The 20,817-nt window shown below is 37.1% G+C and overlaps 2 protein-coding genes across 2 annotated transcripts; both read left to right on the forward strand.

Annotated features, from left to right (window-relative positions):
* The first annotated feature begins 153 nt into the window (after window positions 1–153).
* On the forward strand, window positions 154–8,974 carry pfkfb2b (6-phosphofructo-2-kinase/fructose-2,6-biphosphatase 2b). Its single transcript, XM_053315576.1, has 15 exons — window positions 154–273; window positions 939–1,064; window positions 1,544–1,640; window positions 2,656–2,722; window positions 2,951–3,025; window positions 3,705–3,761; window positions 3,907–4,031; window positions 4,248–4,455; window positions 4,724–4,873; window positions 5,816–5,920; window positions 6,150–6,279; window positions 6,395–6,457; window positions 6,544–6,608; window positions 7,411–7,653; window positions 8,909–8,974. The coding sequence occupies exons 1-15, from the start codon at window positions 189–191 to the stop codon at window positions 8,972–8,974; spliced, it is 1,662 nt and encodes a 553-aa protein (XP_053171551.1). The 5' UTR covers window positions 154–188.
* Window positions 8,975–11,688: 2,714 nt separating this feature from the next.
* Window positions 11,689–17,494, forward strand: yod1 (YOD1 deubiquitinase). The gene is made up of 3 exons (XM_053316613.1): window positions 11,689–11,716; window positions 15,193–15,405; window positions 16,399–17,494. The coding sequence occupies exons 2-3, from the start codon at window positions 15,198–15,200 to the stop codon at window positions 17,094–17,096; spliced, it is 906 nt and encodes a 301-aa protein (XP_053172588.1). The 5' UTR covers window positions 11,689–11,716; window positions 15,193–15,197; the 3' UTR covers window positions 17,097–17,494.
* The last annotated feature ends 3,323 nt before the right edge of the window (window positions 17,495–20,817 follow it).

Raw genomic sequence — 20,817 nt, forward strand, 5'->3', positions numbered from 1 at the left:
CATAACACGTTTTCAGGAAAAACAACTGCTTTGTGCGCAGGATTCACAATGGAGTCAGACGCATGTGGAGATATAACACGTTGCATGCATGTCTCATGTCTCTGTTTCAGAGCAGTTTGGACAATGCCCCTCTGAGAGAAAGAAAGAGAGAGTTGATTTTGACTTAAAGGCTTAAACAAGGCTTCAACATGTCCAGCACTCAGAGAGACAATGGTTCTGCAAACTCAGCAGAAGCCAAGAAAACAGACCTGAGAATGAATGAGAAGAAATGCTGTAAGTAAAGTACAAGCCTCCCATAATTAGATTTGTCCTTCTGCATGGCTGCTTTAACACTTCACAGGTGCACATGTAACAAGATCTGGCTTTGTTCACTTTGTACTGAGTTTACAAGTTTTTTGGTGGTAAATCACATCTGTAAGTGACAGCGCTCAGGAGTGAATCTCTGTAGGGGAAAAAATATTATAAGTTATGATGGCCAGTGATATAAAAATACACTGTGTGATCCCTTCTGTGGTTTGCCACTTTCATTGTTACTAAGAAAATGACTCTTTCCTCCCTGGACGTTTCCTCTTATTCTCATTATCACTTTGATCCCAGTACACAGATTATTTTTGTTCAAAAATGAGAATTATTTTTGTCCAGCTCACACATGACCCAGTTGCGATGTTGTCTTGATGTCAAAATGAACTTCTGATGCAGTGGTTATACTGAAATACAGCCTGACTTTGTACTGAGATTGCACAAGATGCAATAAATTTACATTTACTTAATTTTACTAGTTTTCACACAATTTATTATTTAATTTCTGTGCCTTGTAGACAACATTTTTTTCCACTATCTTTTTTTAATTCAGCTGTTTGACACAAGGGCCACTCAGACATACTTTTATAATACTTTTAGCAATGTGTATAACTAATATAAGTCTGTCTCCTGTGCAGCATGGGCATCCTATATGACAAACTCTCCAACAGTGATCGTAATGATTGGTCTGCCTGCGAGAGGGAAGACCTACATGTCAAAGAAACTCACACGTTACCTCAACTGGATAGGCGTCCCAACCAAAGGTAGAACATGACACCTTTCCTTCTCAGTGTCCTTCAGTTTATCCTGACTGTACATTCAGAAAATATTTAGGGGGAAGGAAAGATTACTCAGAGGGTTACTTGAGGTTGTCTTATTTGAAATGAGAGTACAATATATTGTGGTCTACAAATGGTAGTACTTTATTTAGCAGTTTATCTTTAGGACATTCAAATAAGCTTATAGATATCTGGAGGAGAATCTGTGGTTATATTTAGAGCTTGAGTTTGGTCCAAAACAAATACATTGCCAATCATTTATTACTGTTGGCTTTAACCTGCTTGGAGTATGAGATGGATAAGAGTTATGATTTCCAGAGCTGTTATAGTGGATATGTATATTTTACTGTATGTTAGAGTATCTCAGAAAAGGAGACTTGATTCAGGAGCACTTGAATTATAGCCGTTATAAGATCTTTATAAACTTACGTGACAAGTTTTAATTTCATTTGGTCATTTTGCAGTGTTTAATTTGGGTGTGTATCGCAGAGAGGCCGTCAGAGCTTATAAGTCCTATGATTTCTTCCGCCACGACAATGAGGAGGCCATGAAAATAAGGAAGTAAGTTCCGCTTGTCAGTCATAATATAGGATGTTCACATATCATTTATCTTGTAGGGTAGCAGGGTAAGGGAAACAGGCGCGTCCCCTCTGTATGAGTATCCCATTTCTCCCAGTCAACATGAATCTGTTTGGTATTCTGCAGCCTCCGCTGCTGCATCAGTGACAAAGCTGTTTTTGGGCCAGCAGTCGATACTCAGCCTGGGTCAGCAGAGAGTTTATCCTACCTTAGTCTGTCATTGATCTGTAGTTAATATGCACACACGGAGAACTGTTACCACCAAATCCTTGAGGTTATTAGTTTGCATTCAGAAGTGTAAATCAGTACTGAGCTCTTCAAAAAGATGAACAAAGAAAATAACTGTCTCTTAACTTCATATCTTGTGGTAGTAATTAAAATGTTGCTTGTGTTGGACTGCTATGATGAAATCATGACAGGCTTTTGACAGCTTCACAGCGCCAAATTCTGACCTAGATATCAAACAAGCTGCCACTGTCACTCTGAAGTTGGCTCGAGCCCTCCAGGGTGTTGCATCGCTGTCCAACCTGGGTCAAACACAGGCTGTAAATAGTCTTTAAAAGTTTGTCGTCTCACTTTTTGAAGTGGCAGCTGGGACGGTTTTAAGAGAATAGATTGCCATTTTGTGAAATACACATACATGCTTTCTAGCTCAAAAAGAGTGATATCAATCTTATTATCTAACCATTGGCAAGAATGCAAGCAAGCTTATTCAGTATGCAATTTAGACTTGGAACAATGTTGTGTCATTCTGTTTAGTAAATCCCACTCATCTGCCCATTAGCTACATCAAAACAACCTAAATATATTACTGTTTTACTCTACCAAAGAAAAAGTCCTAATCAGGTCTATGGATTATTGTAATCACTGCCATCAGAATCTTATACTATAACTATAACTTAAAACTTGCATATACAGTCATCACATACAATATACACGTGATGTAAATTTCAATGAGGCTGTAAGACCGTTGCTATGTTTCCTTTCTCTCTTGCAGGCAGTGCGCTCTGGTAGCTCTGCAGGATGTGAAGGCGTACCTGGCGGTGGAGGGAGGTCAGATTGCAGTGAGTCTTCTCTCTCTGCCTTTCCATCCATCTGTCTCTCTGTCTGTGCCTGTATCTCTGTGTTGGCTCATTCCCAACAGCTTTCAAATATCCAGATCAGAAACACATCTGGCATCGGGACAGTCTTAATCCGAAACTGTCCTAAAAGCATTTAATCATAGATCACGACGTATTACACGTCAGGAATGTTTTTCTTTATGTTTTCTGCTATTGTGTTCCTTTGCTTAGGTTTTTGATGCCACAAACACAACGAGAGAGCGTAGAGACCTTATTCAAGGTTTTGTTAAAGAGAATGCATTCAAGGTGAGCCTTTCAAAATTTATGTCATCATATTTTATTTTATTTCTCTTGGGCTTTGGTGGAAATTGGATTATGATATTTAAACACACTTCACCTAAAGCGAGATTGTGGTCACAAGTGGTACTTTCAACATAACAGCACATTGAATTGGCCTTCATTTCCCAAAATTCACTCAAGTCAATTACTTTGCTTCTGTGTCTTTGAAGTACATTTTGAGTACGTTAAAGAAATGGGTCATAAAGTCAGTGAACATACTCATTAATGTCAGTTATAAAGCTTCAGTCTAAAATTTGCTGACCTACTAACCCGTGAAACTGGATCAATCATGACTGTGGTGGCAAAATATTGCGATGTATTAGAAAATAATGCACTTATTCTGTTACTGACATCAAGGGTTTTTTGTATGGAGTTGATTTACTTCAGCAGAAAGTTAATTATTTTTGCTTGTTTTTGAATATTTTTCATACAAAAGTAGATTTAGATGTACATTCCCGCTGACAGTGGCATACTGTTCTACTGGATTGGTCGACTCTTTATTTCCAGTAAATGCCAAGAAAAGCAGCATTGTATCAGAAAACTGCATTGCATCTGAAACATGTAAACATTGCAGGTTTCATAAGTAAGAAAATGAAGCAGCAGGTTTTGTATGTTTTTCTATAACTGAGCTGCGCTCTTTCAACAGGTGTTCTTTGTGGAGTCCGTGTGTGACGACCCAGAGGTCATTGCTGCCAATATACTGGTATGACCTTATGTCACCCATGGGGCATTATGACTTCATGTCTGGGTCAAACCCATAATCTATTAATATTCACACTCTTGAAAGTGTTATATAAGAATAGCAATGCTTGCTTACATTGTTTGCATGTGTTGAATAACTGTGACAGGAAGTAAAAGTGTCAAGTCCAGATTACCCAGAGAGGCACAGAGAGAGAGTCATGGATGATTTCCTCAAACGAATCGAGTGCTACAAGGTTACTTATCAACCACTAGATCCTGATGATTACGACAAGTAAGACTCCATAAAATCTTATTACTTTCTTCATTTTTCATCTTACAGCTAGAAAATTGCCATTATTAGTTTAATTTATTACTGGATCACTCAATTATTTGTTAACCAAGAAGTAAAATTAGTGTCACATAATGTTCTTTTGGAGATTTACACCTTGCAGTTCAGTAAATGAACACTAGATGGTGACAGTGAACAACCATTTGTTGGCACCTGCAGGGACCTGTCTTTTATCAAGGTGATGAATGTGGGCCGGCGTTTTTTGGTGAACCGGGTGCAGGACTACATCCAGAGCAAGATTGTCTACTACCTCATGAACATCCATGTGCACTCTCACTCCATCTACCTGTGTCGGCACGGAGAGAGCAACCACAACATCGAAGGCCGCATCGGAGGAGACTCTGAACTGTCTCCTCGCGGGAAGCAGGTATTCATAGTCCTCATTTTATTAACTGCATAGTCAGCATCTTTTTAACCCAATTATGAACCTCTCTCAGGGAAATGGCTCAGTGGGATAAGGTGTACTTAACTGCAATATAATGAACCCCCCAGTGATGACTTTTAACACATTTAATCTCCCCTGTCTCCCATTTACCTGCCTCTGTCCACTGAGCATGAAAGTTGGAATACCATGAAAATGATGAATACATGAATGATGAACAGAAACCACTCTCTGTCTCTCTCTCACATCCCAGTTTGCACATGCCCTGCGCAATTTCATTGAGGAGCACACTGAGCTATCAGATTTGAAAGTATGGACAAGCCAGCTGAGAAGAACCATCCAGACAGCGGAGGAGCTTGGCGTTCCTTATGAGCAGTGGAAGATACTCAACGAGATCGATGCTGTCAGTACCCTGACTCACCTCCCGCATTTCACCTGCAGTTAGACCGAAAAAAAAGGGGATGAAAAGTTCATGAGCACAGATTTAATACTAAGTTGCACCCCAGCAGGTCCTCAGTTTCTCTCCATGTGTCACAGCACTGCTTGATTGCAATTAGCCAGTGTCATGGTGACAACAGTGCAGCAGAGCAGTAGATCTGACCTTTTTCCCTAGAAATGTTCTCCAGATGATTCTGGAGGAAGTCCATGCTCTCTCAAGGACATCTGGGCAACATGTGTTGAATAATGTGATATAACTTTGAGATGAGGCGGTTAAGTTTCATTTCGTCCTCTAAAGGGCAGTTTAGTGGGAAAAGTGGAAATTAACTATAATTGTTTAATCACAAAACTACTGGCTTCTATCTAAAACTAATTAAATTATGAAATGTTTTTCGTTTTTTTACCAAAATAAATAAAGGTGATGCCTACACTGAAACCAAATTATTACAGAATTCTGAACCATAGGACTGATTAGATAAATATTGAAATTAATCAGTAAGAAGAAGCAAATCAAGGAAATACGTGAGGTTGGCAAGTTTGAGTGTAGCACCAGACAACCTTCACCCTCCTGAAATATGGATATCCAAATTGGCAATTCAACAATATTTGCCATCTAGTGATAATGTCATCATCAATCGTCTCAAAGTTGGATTTGTGGATTAGTGCAGCTTTTGTGTTCAAAGTCAAAGCAGATATCAATTTATCAAGTAGCTTGGAAAAAAGATATGACTGGAAAAATGGAAGAAGAAAAGACACAACTGCTGGTGTTATGGCTGTAACTCTATATAACTCCATGCTGGCTATAGCCAAATTATGCACTCATGTTTTATTCAAAAGTAATGTTAAATTTTATGGCACTAGAAGCATTTCTTCACATGTAGGATGAACATTTTGTTTCCTTTTCCAGGGTGTGTGTGAGGAGATGAGCTATGACATGATCCAAAAGACATTCCCTGAAGAGTTTGCTTTGAGGGACCAGGACAAATACCACTATCGCTACCCGGGGGGAGAGGTGACCCCACCCACACTGCCCATTTTGCACAATTACCTCTTTTTTGGTCTAGTCAGGTTAAAACCTGACAATTAATCTCATCAGAGCAGCAGTTTTCTCTGTGTAACAGCAATTATTTCACCCTTCCTTCAGTGTCGTTTCCTTTTAGCTACTTATACAAGTTATAAAATTTCATGGATAAGCATAGCCCTCTGCAGCGAGGCTCAAACCATCTCTCATGGTTCTCTAGTCTTACCAGGATCTTGTTCAGCGTTTGGAGCCAGTTATTATGGAGTTAGAGCGTCAAGGCAACGTGTTAGTCATCTGCCACCAGGCTGTGATGCGCTGTCTGCTTGCTTACTTCCTCGACAAAAGTGCAGGTATAAAAAGAAGATGTACAAGATGTATTCACACAGCTCAAGGTTATGACTACTGTGCGTTCATACACACAGATGTTGATTTGTTATATTCTCTTTTTTTTCTGTCTTACCCCAGAAGATCTACCTTACATGAAGTGTCCGCTTCACACAGTGCTCAAACTTACTCCTGTTGCATATGGTAGGTCCTTACCTCACAGAAAGCTTGATATTTACACTGTCTCATAATTTCTTTTAAAAATGCTTGTGTCTTTTTTTTTTCTTTAGGTTGTAAAGTGGAAATGTTTTATCTTAATGTGGAGGCAGTAAACACACATCGAGACCGACCTCTTGTAAGTTGATCTGAATTGTGTTGAAAAAAAACAAATTATTGCATATATGTGCATTCAGCATTGTTCAGTTAAAGCCTCAGATCTGATTGTATGTGCAAAATATGTGTTTATTGTTTACTTACATCGTTATAACCCAAAAATGAATGAGAAGATTTGCAATGTCTAATCTAAAGTCTGTTGAGCTGTTGTTTGTTGTGTCTGCTTGTTCAAGCTAATTGTGATGCAATCACTGTTCACCCCCCTCCCTGTATGTGAGGCTTTGCTCTCTTGACTCCTCTCCTTATATCCCTATTTTCTGTTATATTAACCTTAATTAATCAGCTAAGCTTGACCTCTGAGCTACTGAATGTTAAGTGAGTTTTGTTTTTTTCTTTAATATGTTTACTTTGATGGAAGCCGTGGCTGATCATGCTACCTTGCTTGGCTGATATAATCATTACCATCACTCTGGTTGCATCTTGATATTATGCTCAATGATAATGTACACACTCTATGAAAGGAAATTTAGCACACCTAATCATTTTCCTGTCACAAAGTTCACTATCTTGATTGAAGCAGGTGCTAATCTGTGTGTCCTGTGCGATCAGGGTCGAAGTGTCACTGTTCATTACTGCTGTGTGTCGTGTGGTGAAGTAACATTGGGTTGGAAAAAGGCTTCAGTTGTCTTAACCTGCTGCTGTGGATCCACGTGGAAAAGACAGCAAGTTTGCTTGGCTGTGTTTTGGTCAGGTGTCCCAGCTGTTGTCTGCTTGCAGATCTTTTTTTTCCTTAACACTTGCGGTATTTCCCCATCTCCTACCAGGGTAAAATCACGATGGACTCTGCTCTCATACTGCGGCGGAATAGTTACACTCCCTTGTCCAGTCACGACCAGTTCAAGCGTCCCAGGCTCTACAGCGCGGGCAACCAGCCCTGGTTACCGCTTGCCCCCACCCCATCGGCTCTGATGCCAGAGGGACGGCAAAGCCAAGTTAGTGACAGAATAATAGGCTCCCTCTCTAAATCAGTCACTGTCAGCTACAATCAGTCACCTCCCACCCCAGCTGTAAACCTGTGTGTGGCATTCCCTCGCCTCAGTTTTGGATCCTCTCGATGATTTAGTGTCTGTGTTGAAAATGACGTACATGGAGTACATCTCTTTCTCTCTTTCTCTATCTCTACCAGGGCATGTTTTGAGTTTTGAATTGGGGACTTCCCTCTTTTAACATTGTGGCTTTCTGTCCTCAAAAAGCCAGGTGTTTGTTTTGCATGTCCTCTGCTTCACCACTGGGCTGTCTCCAGCTTGAATATGCAGAACAGCATGCCTTTAATACTCTTTTTTCCCCCCGAGGAAAGCTCCTTATGAGTTGTCTTCATGGGATACAAAAGACACACAATCATCAAACATATCTCAAATGTACACATATAGTAGTCATCATAATCTGCACATAACCATTATAAACTAAAAATGATGATTCCTTTTAATAAAGTTAAAACCAGAAAGAGAAAAATTTACCCTCCTAACAAAGCAAGTATTGTCATTATTCAGATCTAGAATTTTTTCAAATGCATATTCATATTTGTATGTGTTGTGTGTTTGTTGGCCTTGTCTTGTGGGTACATTGCTTCAGCCCTTCTCCACATTTCTATCTATCTCTTTCTCCACTTCCTCCAAACCTGTCTTACAGCCTCGGATAGGAAGCGGTTTTCTGTGAGTATTTTGGAGACTTTAATGTAGCCAGCCCTTCATTTTCTTAACCACAATTCAACTCATGTCATGTGTTATCAACGTGGTGTTTTGTTTTTATTTTTATTTTTTTATGGTTTTCGGTCTTTGGGTTTCTCTAACTTTCCATTACCTTTGCACTTTGAAGTTTAGAGCGGCTGTGTCAGCATTGTTTCATCTCAGCGGCCTTATCAAGAACTTTATCATGACCTGATTCTTTGGTAATATAAAAAGCTGCAGCAATAAAATACTGTTTGATGACGGTATTTGTCAGACACCTAGATACGGAGGAAGTAGTTAAACTGTTAAACTAGAAACTATTGATCTTATTATCGCATAAAATTGAATGTACTAGATTAAACTTCATAGATGGGGTCAGAATGTGATTAATAAGTAATCACCTCATGAGAGTTTGCCAAAGAAGAGTCTCCACTGCTGTGGCTGTTTTACCACACTTCACATAATGACCTAATTGTTCAAATAGGCTGTTAAGACTCCTGGGCCGTCTGGGATGCTATTAGTTTCCTCGAATAGGATTTGCTGTTATAAGACGTTAATTTGTGAATGTCAGTGAGATTCTCCTTTTTTCTTGAAGGAGTCCCTGTGCGAAGGAATCGACTATGACAGCCCCGAAGAAACTAGTGGCTGTGTCCGCTTCTGAGTGAAGATGAAAAGCCTCTTTCTTCATGGCACAGTGAAAAGTGAGCAACAGCTCTAAAGAATCAAAAGATCGAAAAAGAAAGGGTTTTTTTGGGGGATTTTGGATTTTTTTTTTTAAACCGGTTTAAATTTAGGATGAAGTCCAACTGTTTTTGGACACAAGGTCACTTTTTTGTCCTATTTATCTCAACCTCTCTTTTTTTCTCTGCATGCTGAGGCTTTTAAGTGAAAGCCTTATCATTAGTGTCAACCACTGAACAAACTGTATTTCAGTGCTGGCAATGGATCCTCATTGTGAATAGTACAATGCCTTACTGACCTTCATATATATTGATAGAATTAGGTCCTCTGTATGCCACTGAATGTAATACGAACAAGTAATGCATTGTTATGATAAAAATCAGTTTTCACTATTCATAGAATAAATAGTTATAAAGTAGATGCAGTAAAAATATTTTTATAATATAAATCCATTAATATGCACTATCTGTACTTGTGATTCTTATCAAATGTATTCATAAGCCATCATCTGTTATGTTGTATATAAGCGGTTTGGTTCAGGTTTGAAAGAAGGGTGCTGTAAATGATCATGGAGTGAGGAATGTTAAAATAATGTATGAACTTCCTTTGTACTATTTCAGAAGCATTTTATATGTCATGTGTTGTTAAGAAATACACTCCATGTTGCTGGATTTACTGCATATCAACAAAAGACAATACAACCACAAACAAACACAAGCTGTGTTAAGGCGGTGTTTAACAGTCACCTGTGTTAATTTTACTCATACTGCCTAAACATTTGTGTCAATTACTTCATGCAAATGTGTGTTTTTTTGTTCCATTACATTCTCATTACTTTAATTTCTGACTCACAGGATCCTTTTTTCATAGAGTACTGAAATGGACAATAGTACGACAATGTGATGTTTGACTGCTGATGAGTTCATGTCCTGCTTAAAGCCTATTTGTGCCTTTTTAGCAGACAGTAAAGGTGAAGTGACATGATTTTTAAAAAGTTTTCATTATAAATATACTGTAGGCACAAGACACAAGTTGTCGCAGCATGTTTTCCAACAGAGTGAACTCTGTGATCCAAACCTGTTACAAGGTATTTGTGACCTTAATTTAACTGTCTGTTGTTTAATGCACAAATGTCTCAAATACTATTAAAGAATTAAAAAAAACACATAGTTGCTTGATCAATACTGCATTGTTTTTTGTTGCTGTTTGTTCTGAAGGATATAGCTTAATTAGTTTGATTATAATATTAGTATTATTTTTGTTAATTTGAGTACTAGTTAATTCTCTTGTTTTGGAGGTACTAAGCAACTTGGGGCATAGAGGTGAATTTATGTCTATAGGTAGACCAATATAGGACCAGCAGGCACTGGGATGGGTTTATAGGTTGTTGTTGTTTTTTTACTAGGGCAAGAGAGGCAGCATACATCATTGTTCTTTGTCTGTTTGCTTGTAAAAATGGTAAAAATAAACCAAAAGAAATGCCATTGTTCCCTGGACAATGCACTTCTTTTTTTCTTTTTTCTTTTTTTAACCCTGCGTAAGATTCACTCCTGAGGTGCCTCAGTGGCTGTTTGATTTTGAGTTTATTTTTTTATTTTTTTACTTTGGTTTTTTTATTCAAGTTAAAGACAAATCTGCACTACAAACAGTGTAAAATGTTAGTTAAGGTCATCTACAGTTTGTTTAGGAAACGCTTCAAAGACAGAGGGTGGGCAATAACTTAATCTGCCCTGTCTTTAGGCAAGGCAGCTTTATTCATATAGCACATTTCAAACACGGGCAACTCAATGTGCTTTACATAAAAACAAATCTTTAACAGTAAGAAATGAAAGCATAAACCTACAATTAAAAAAAAACAATTATGGTAAAAAATCGGAAACATTAAAACATGGAATTTAAAAATAAAATGTAGTAAATGTAGTACTTTAAATGTAGTTTGTGCCTACTCATGGAATAATTATGTTTTGTCTATGTGTGCATAAGAAAAACATGCACACATGCACAGATTATAGTAACTTTCACACGCAGTTACTGTACATCTATTAGAGAATTTACGGTTTCTTTTTCCTTTTTCTTTTTTTATTTATTTTCAGAGCATTGCATACAGTAATGTCATTGCCAGTTGCTTAAGACCAATATATATATAGTACAGTCTTGGCATTATTGATACACTTTTAACATTAATACCTTTTTTTTCTTCACTTCCCTTCCTCCCCTTAAACATGTATATACAATATATCTCAATACAAAACATATAGTATTAAAACATTATTATGATGTATACTTGTCTAAAAAATATACATACATATAAGAAGAATAAAAATAGTAGAGAATATATAAAAAAAATAAAAAAGTAAGAAAATTAATGAGTTAATTAAATAAAGAAATACAACAACTAATAATAAATAAATACATAAATAAAAACATTAAATTAAAATTAAAAAAGAAATAAAAGAAGGAAAAGAAAAGAAAGAAATAATAATAATAATAAATATATATATATTTATATACATGTGCATACATACATACATACATACACATACATATATATAGCCATATCTATATCTCTATTTCTATACACGTACAGTTTCATACGTGAGAATTTACGTTTTCAGTGGACTGGGAGCGTCATGAGGTCATAGAGACGTCACGTGACGCTCTACTCACATCAGTCTTCTCACTGGATGTTTATTGTTTGATGAAGAGCTGCAGTCACCAGCAGGTAAGAAACCTCAAATAGTTCGTTGTCAGGTCAGTCAGTGTATCTTGTCGTGTGTAGATTAGTCAGTAGACAGGTAACATAATTTATTAAAGTTAACCTTCATGTGAAACACTTTTTAAACAGCTAAAAAGCTGTCCAGTTAACACAAAGTAGATTAGCATGCTAACGTTAGCAGATGATGTGGGTTAGCAACGCGTAAAAAGGCGATTTGTGAATGAATTCGAGCAAAAGTAAACATGTTTTGTTTTTATATATATATATATATGTTCCGGATTACTGCCAATAATCTATGACAAGTTATATGCCCATTTTAAAACATGTGATCCTGCATTTTCTCTCTAGCTCGACAGGGAGTTCCTAGCTTAGCCTCTGACTGGCTTGCTATGTTCACATGAATATAAGATAAGATATTCCTTTATTAGTCCCACAACAGGGATATTTTCTTTGTTACAGCAGCAAAGTGGACAGCAAGATAGAATATAAGAGCAGCAATAAGAAAAGTATAAAGAACAATAAATAATAATTACAAAAACAATCAGAACAATAATATTAAAAATATGTAATAAAGATAATCGTGACATTATTTACAAGAGTAATATTGGTATTGAGTGGTAATATACCAGAGGTGATATTTGTATTGCACAGATTAAAGTGAAATAAATATATATGTATATTATATGAATATTGCACACAATTGAAATTATTAGTATTTTCTGTGTACATGAAATACCAATATAGTATTTGACATTAAAGTGCAGTGGTTTACTGGGAGCAGTGCTGATTGTATAGTCTGAAGTTTTTGATTAGTTTAGTTTATTTTCTCAAAAATAAAAGTCAGAAAAAAAAATAATAATAGAAATTTAAACATGTGCCGATGAGGTAGAAACCCACTATGGGCTTATCTTATGACCTCACCTATATAAGATAATATACAATAACTCCAGCCAGGCATGTGTTGCTATGAGTATAGTTTTAACAGGAGGGGGACATTATTTGAGGGGGGGACACACTTCCATAACACCGGCAGTCTTATATCACAACATGCTGAAAGTAGTGTCATAATATTGCTATGCATCCAGATGAAGACCACATAACAATAAAAAGTGCTGATGAATAGCAATAAAGGAGGAGAAAAACACCTGACTGCGACGTTGCTTTGTTTTACTTGTCTTTGTTCTGGTGGTGTTATGAGGAAGTCTGCCCCCCTCGAATAACACAGGAGGGACATGCACCCCCACCTTCAAAAGACTTTGGCCTCTCTGAATTAATGCAGTCCCGATTTTACCAGTCTAGGTAGGTGCCACTATACTTTCTGGAGGAATATTATGACCAACTTAATTATTTCCTGGATTTTGTATCACCAGTCCCTAAATGTATGTAGAAAATACAGGAAATTGGATTCAAATTGAAAACTTTTTTTTTTATAGCAGAGGAACCCCCAGACCCATGGTTTTGTGCCCCCCCCCCCCCCCCCCCCCCACTTCTCAAACCAAAGTTACACCCTTGGTTGTAACAGGAGGGGGACATTATTTGAGGGGGGGACAGACTTCCACATAACACCACCAGAACAAAGACAAGTAAAACAAAGCAACGTCGCTGTCAGGTGTTTTTTTCCTCCTCTGTTGTTATTCATCAGCACTTTTTATTGTTACGTGGTGTTCATCTGGATGCATAGCAATATTATGACACTACTTTCAGCATGTTGTGATATAAGAGTGGCTAACAATTTTACTTTAGCCTGAGTCAGCTAATATAGCTTTATAGTAACATCCACAAAGTTTTGAGCTAACTTCACCAACAGTAAAGGACTACAGTAAGATTTGAATAAAACTAAGTTCATCACCAGCTCCACCAAACAACATTTTGGACTACTTTAACCTACTTTAACTGTCTACAGGTCGTTTAAAAGTCTCAATCTTACCCCATAAACTTATTAATCAGTTATTTAAGGTGCTACATTATAGGCCTAGATTGTGCCTCATTATCTTAGACTTCTGCTTTGAGAGTTAAATTCGAGTTGAGTGACAGATTCACAGTTCTTCAAGTCCGCTTTAAAACAGCAGCTAGGTCCTCATATTAGGAGTGAAACAGGTTTTTCCTCGCTGTAATCATTCCTCCTGTTCATACTGCCTATTAAAAGACTCCCTTTTGTGCCAAAATGCATTTCAATTTAGATCTGCAGCTTATATGAGGCTTCAGTAGTCTGAGTTAGTCATGTCAAGTACATATTTACAGTCTTTTTAGCATCAACCCAAACCCTCACCCTTAAAAAAAGAAGCCCATTTCAATGTTCATTTGGACTCCTGACTAGTGTTTACATGAGCAGTTGTGAACCTGTCCTTTAACGCTTTACTTAGTGACAAATATATGATAGGAACATGGAGAAGCTAAGCAGATTGGTAAATAAACCTTGTGTTGTTAATCACACTGGTAATCCTATAGACACTGCTGTTACAAAAGGAGATATAAACTCTCTTTACAGTGAAATGGATTATCAGTTTCATTTCTTGTCCCAAATAAAGATGGAAAGCAGAAGTTGTGACTGTACTGCTTTCTTGTCTGGTTGTTTTTCTGTTTGAGTATTTGAGACACTTCAATGTTGTAAAAAGAAGTTGTTTGTTTTAAAGCCTGTCTCAGATAAAGGCTACTCCTCTAATTTAAATAATACTGACATACTGCTTTTCTGTTTGCATTTGGACTAACAGTAACAGTTTATCTTATCTTATGGTAAACTGGAAACCTTTCTGTTGAACCATAAAAATGTGGACTCAAACTCACTTTTTGCTCCTTTGAAGCAGCCATTGTGGGCAGGCATTAATGTGTGTGTGCCCTCCATCCCATTTTACATTGAACATCAAACAGTTTTGCTTTTCATATATATAAGTTAACCATGAGCCATAAATATCTTCAGGTTTGCTTTGAAGAAGCCACATAGACCAAAGGTTATTCAAACAGTTTAATGGTGAAAGTGACTGATACAAACGGTTCTGTTATCTGTTTTACATATTTACTGTTAAGGATCAGATTAGAAGATGCAGACACATTAATAAGATCTCTCATATAGATTTTCATTATTAAAGTCAAACTTGATTACAAAGATGAAACTTAATGTAACTTTTTATCTTTTGCTCTGATGTTTGAGTAAAAGTTTATACCAAATATTTGCACTGTTGAACATTTGAGTTAAAGGACCAGTATGTAGGATTTAGTGGCATTTAGCAGTGAGGTTGGAGACCCACTGAAAACATGTAGGAGAACTTACAGTAGCTGTTTGGTTTGTCCATTCTGGGCTACTGTAGAAACATGGCAGGCTCCGTGAAACTATTTCTTATTTTCAGGTAATTATACACTAATAATTTGATAGCATGCTTATGAAGATTATATTAGCCTCATCCATTACGCTATATCCCACTAAATCTTACACACTGCGCCTTTAAGCTCAACTTGCTGATTCACATGTTTGTTTTTTCTTGCAGGCAGAATGTTGCGGCTTCGCTGTAAGACCAAAAATGGGAGCCACATAATGCAAGGCTTGACTCATCAGTCCTGTGTGCAAGAGCTCAAGAGGAAGGTGGAGGAGCTGACGGGGATCCCATGTGATGTGCAGAAAATCATGGTCGGTTACCCTCCCTCCAGTCTCGATCTTCGAAACGGAGAAGCTCACCTCAAGGACTACCCCATCAAATCAGGTATGATAGACGTCAGAAAATGTGCAGATAACGTGGAGCTAGTTCACATCTTTTATTGTTTAGATGACTATCGTTGTTTTTATCGCATGTTACAAGTTACAAGGCAGCTTTATAAAAATGAAATTTGAAACAGTACAAATTGGAAACATAAAAACATCCAATTAAAAACAAGAAACCCCAATTACAATAATAAGAAAAAGTACAGAAAGAGAGAAAGAAAACAAAATATTAGACTAAAACAGAGCATAGAATAATGATTTGCTTTAAAATTATGAAATCACATTATAATTACATTGACTGAGCCAACATTTAAGTAGCTTTAAGACAAGTCTGAACAATATGTGGAGCAACTGTGATACTGTTTTTCTTTCTTTAATACTGTGAGGACACCGCCTTAAGTATTTTGGTGGAGTCAGAAATACCTGATGTAATCTAATAACCTCAACAAACCTGTTTTTTAATTAAGATGAACTGCACACATGTAACTACACCTAATTGGCATGTACACATTTAAAATATACATACTCAGTTGTATCTCTAAGTTCATCTTTTTACCAAAATCAGTTTTACTATTTGAATTTGATTTAAATCCCTGTTTTTATTTACTGAATTACATGCCTGGGTTTCATATAGATAATAACAAATGCAGACTTTTAATAATTACATCATACTTTGCCAAAAAAATGTTTACTTTGGAGAAACTGACAAATGAGAAATATGTTTTTTTTTGTTATTATTTCGTTTTCACCTGGATTTTGTCAATATTGAGCAGGACTTATAAAAACAACCATTTGTGTTGCTTTGCAGAAGTGGATATTTATTCTACATTTTATTTCATATATATTTTCCTGTATAATCAGATTTTTATGAAAAAGTACCGGTTACACCAATTGACACTGGGTCGCATCACGTCATTGACCTGTAAATATACATAAATAAAAAAGAATAATATACACAACATTCATTTGATAACTGCATGTGATCCTCTTACAGGTGACACACTCATTGTTGAGGAAGAGAAAAACAAGCCAAAGCCTCAGGATCATTCCACTGTGACTAAAGCACCGCGCCTGGAAGCCTTGCCCATCCTGGCACGTCGAGTCGTCCCAGCTGACAACTCCTGCCTCTTCACCAGTGTGTATTATGTGGTGGAAGGCGGCGTGTACGATCTCGCTTGTGCCCCCGAAATGCGAGGCCTCATCGCTCAAATCGTGTCGAGCGACCCGGCGGCGTACTCCGAAGCGGTGCTGGGAAAGACCAACGAGGAGTATTGCTCTTGGATAAGACGCGACGACACCTGGGGGGGAGCCATCGAGGTGTCCATCCTGTCCAAGTTTTACCAGTGTGAGATCTGCGTGGTGGACACTCAGACGGTCCGAGTGGATCGATTCGGGGAGGACGCCGGATACCACAAACGCGTGCTGCTCATCTACGACGGCATCCACTACGACCCACTGCAGAAAGAGACCCCCGGTTCTGACGCCCCGCCCCAGACTATCTTCTCCACCACGGATGATGTAATCCTGGCTCAGGCCCTCGAGTTGGCAGACGAGGCTCGCCGCAAGCGGCAGTTCACGGACGTTAACCGCTTTGCGTTGCGCTGCATGGTGTGCCAGACGGGCCTGGTGGGACAAAAGGAAGCCAGAGAGCACGCCAAGGATACGGGCCACACCAATTTTGGCGAAGTGTGAAAGTCGTTTCCCCTCTCTCACAAAAAACAACCACCAACCCCGTGCCCCACATCTGGCGACTCTGTTGGTCTACTTGTCTGCTTGTGTGATCCTCTACCTCACATTGTCCAGTGACATCTATGGAGAATCTGCAGACTGCGTGTTAAGTCTCTAACCTGTTCAGTATTACCTTTTTTAAACTGCTGTCAGTTCTCAAAAATCAGAAACACTACTGCAAACGCTCCGATGTCATTAAACCATCGTTTTAGTCTAATCTAGGGATGGTTTCAACTCCGTTAAACTGGGTCAAGTACAATTTGCAAAAGAAGTTCTTAGGATTTGTTTTAAACAGTAAAGATTTCTCTGTGTGTGAGACAAAGCTAATAGTGGCTAATGTGTCTTCAATTAGAAAAATGAATCAACTTTCCAAAAATGACACCACTATTTGGCTCTATGAAGAGTTTAAAACAAACCACTAAGAATTATTTTCACAATGACGTGACCATATTCACTGTTGTCTTAAGCGCAGTACACCAAGTTTGACTGTTATTCACGATGAAGGTTATGTACATGTTATTTTTTTGTTATTTTTTTATTTCCCTCGTCGTCAGATGTCAGAAACTCTTCCAATACTAAAAAAACAAAAAACGGATCATTTGGCCAAATTTTAGATGTCTGATTGTTCATCGCAGTTAGACTGTGTGACTGCTGGATTCATCTAATGTGCTGTTTAGGTTTACTGTGCAAAGGCAATTGAGATTGAGGTTATGCATTTTGAAATACAATATCATATCGCAAATTGTGATCCACAATGAGCCTAATTGTTTGGGGGGGGGGGGGGGTCTTTATGTTTTTTGTGACGTCGCAACATCGTCTATCAGTTTGCTTGTTTTAAATTAGACAAAAAATAAATAATGGTGCTGAAAACAAAACATTTTACAAAATCTGTAGCTGTTCTTTTTTTTTTTTTTTTTTTTTTCCTCTTTCATGGGTACGACAGTTTCTTCAGGAGTGCAATTTATTCATTCTAGTGTGTCCTTTACAAATGTCACCATGCTGTGAGAACAAATCTTTTTAAAAAGAAAGACAGTTTTGTTTTATATTGCTATGTATTTTTCTGAGAAACGCTTCAAGGTGTGACGAAGTGTTTTAAAGCATTTATTTCACAACACGTGTGTGTGTGTGTGTGGTGGGGGGAGGGGGTGTGTATGACTAGAAATCATGAGTAAGACATGCTGTATGAGATAAAAGCCTTCTTACTTAATGCATTTACTGTTTCAGGTATAGTTCTTACATTATGTGCTTTACTAAACAACATTAACAGCTTTCCTTTTTAAGGTTATTTTTCACCTCACATCAGCAGAGACCAAGACTAACTCCAGTCAGGGTTAAAAGGCCTGTTTCGGTTTCACATGTAGTGCACGTTGTAGAAAAGAAATTGCCACTTTGTTCCACTGTATGTTTCGCACAACTGGAGCATGTTCTCACATTTTCTGCAGAGGTCAGGTACCATCTCTAAGCTAATTCCTTTTAATAGTCACTGCTTTTAAGGACGAAGCATGCACTTACATATATTTATGTTCAATATCAGCTCAACAAGTTTTTCAGGTGGAGGTCACGAAGCTAAACGTGGAAGCCGAGTTCATTGTGGCCTCATCTTGTGCAGCATCAGTATTTCTATTTCACGGTCCTTGTGATGGCAATATTGGTTTTAAGTTGTTGCCAAAAAATTTAAGTTTAACAATGGAGGAGGATTTGTTTCTGGGTATTTCTTTCAGATTTATTATCTTTATTCTGAGTTTGTGTTTGGGGTTAAGGATAGGCAAAGCAAAAATGTCATTATTTCTTTGTTTGAATGTGAATTACTAAGATTTTTCTTTTTCTTCCTCATGTTACCTTTTTTAGTTATTTTAACAGTGGTTATGGTTTTAATCAGCTTGCATAAAAGTGAAACTATGAAATGGCTTTGTTGTATTTTGTATTTTACTAAGTTCTCATGACTCTTCAAGGACAATAACAATGAATGTTGCACACAAAGCACTACAGAATAACTGGATTTACTTGATTTTTTTCAGTGTTGTGTCACAATTAAAAAGCTATTGCCAGCAGTCTTGTGTGTGTGAGTCATTGTTCAAGTGAAGTAATTATTATAATTCACCATTACAGAACTGGGTGGTAAATATTTAGACATAATTGTTTTGTCAGAAGTCATATTGAGTTGATAATTCACAGTTCTCATGCCTACAGAAAAACTGAAATCTTTAAAAACTGTAATTAAGTAGTGTTAAATACTTTATACTGAATACAAACAAGTAGAAACATAGATATTAATAATGCTCTGATGAATCCTATGGTGCTAATTTGGTATTTTTCACCCATCTCTATTTATAATCCTGATTGAAATGACCATGACCACTGGAGATAAACTCCAGTTGGCAAAACACTGTTGAATCTGTGCCATCATAGTGGGATTACACTACCTACAGTATGTTATTTTAAGGAACATCTACCCTTTCTTAATAGGATCTATCAAGATTTGTCCACTGACTGTTTGACCAACTGTAGGAGCTATTGATGCAAATAGAGCTAGGTCACTGAACTAAGTCTACTGACCTAAACATGGCAAATGCACATGTAAAAAAATAAAATACAGAGAAAGCAAATAGTCTCAAATTAAATACTTCTTTTTTTGTTTTCTCCAGATCTTTCTGTGGCTTTCTCATCAACTTCTGCAAGTAATGTTTGCTTTTTGCAGCTGTGACGTGTTCCTTAGTTTCATTTGTGGGATATTGCAACTTACTCAAAAAATATTAGAAAAAAAAGGTATACATGTATTTTTCATGTTTGAATATACTTTTTAGTTACTTTCTAGTATGAATACTCCATACTAAAATCTGTTTAAAATTAGTATCTACTATATATAGAATTAACACCGCTTTAAGCAAAATTACTAAGAAAAAAGATAAGAGCAATGACGGGTAAACCTGAGCTGCATTTACAGTGGTGGAAGAAGTATTCAGATTAAAAAGTTAAAGTTTAAAGAAAAGAAAAGGGAAAAAGTTTAAGATTAGGAAAAGAAAACTAAATTAAAAGATTAAAAGAAATATTAAAAAGCAGTTAAATTAGAAACACTGTCAACTAAAAATACTCCATTACACATAAAAGTCCTGAATTCAAAATATAACTTAAGTAGATTATTAGTAATAGTATTATGCACACTAGCTTCTATTAGGGTGTTATATTATTATATTGTTTGTTTTTATCATGTAAGAGGGTTAATGATGTAGTTTATTCTTGTAAAGCAAATTTTGGATAGCCTACTTAAAGTGGCAAATAAATGTTGTGGAGTAAAATGTACCTAAAATGGAAATAACCCTAACCCTAACCCAACTCAAGTAAAGTACAAGTACCTTATACACTTACTGGCCACTTCATTAGGCACAGTTGTGCAATGTAATTCAATACAGCTCTTAAAATCAATAGGCTGCTTGAATAAATGCAATTAGTAACATATTAAACCTCTATGCACTTGTGACTGTATTTATACTTAGGTACAGTAGGCTGCTTGAATAAATGTACTTAGTTACATATTAAACCTCTTCCTCACTTTCACTTTAGAAAGTTTGTCCCTTTTTTTGAAACGTCATTAAATGCATCATTAACGCAAGTAACGTTGGTGTAATGGAAATAGACTACTGCTCCTATATATAGGCTACTAGCTGCAAGTAATTATCCAGGGAGT

The sequence above is a fragment of the Scomber japonicus genome, chromosome 3, assembly GCF_027409825.1.
Source record: "Scomber japonicus isolate fScoJap1 chromosome 3, fScoJap1.pri, whole genome shotgun sequence".
NCBI lineage: Eukaryota > Metazoa > Chordata > Actinopteri > Scombriformes > Scombridae > Scomber > Scomber japonicus.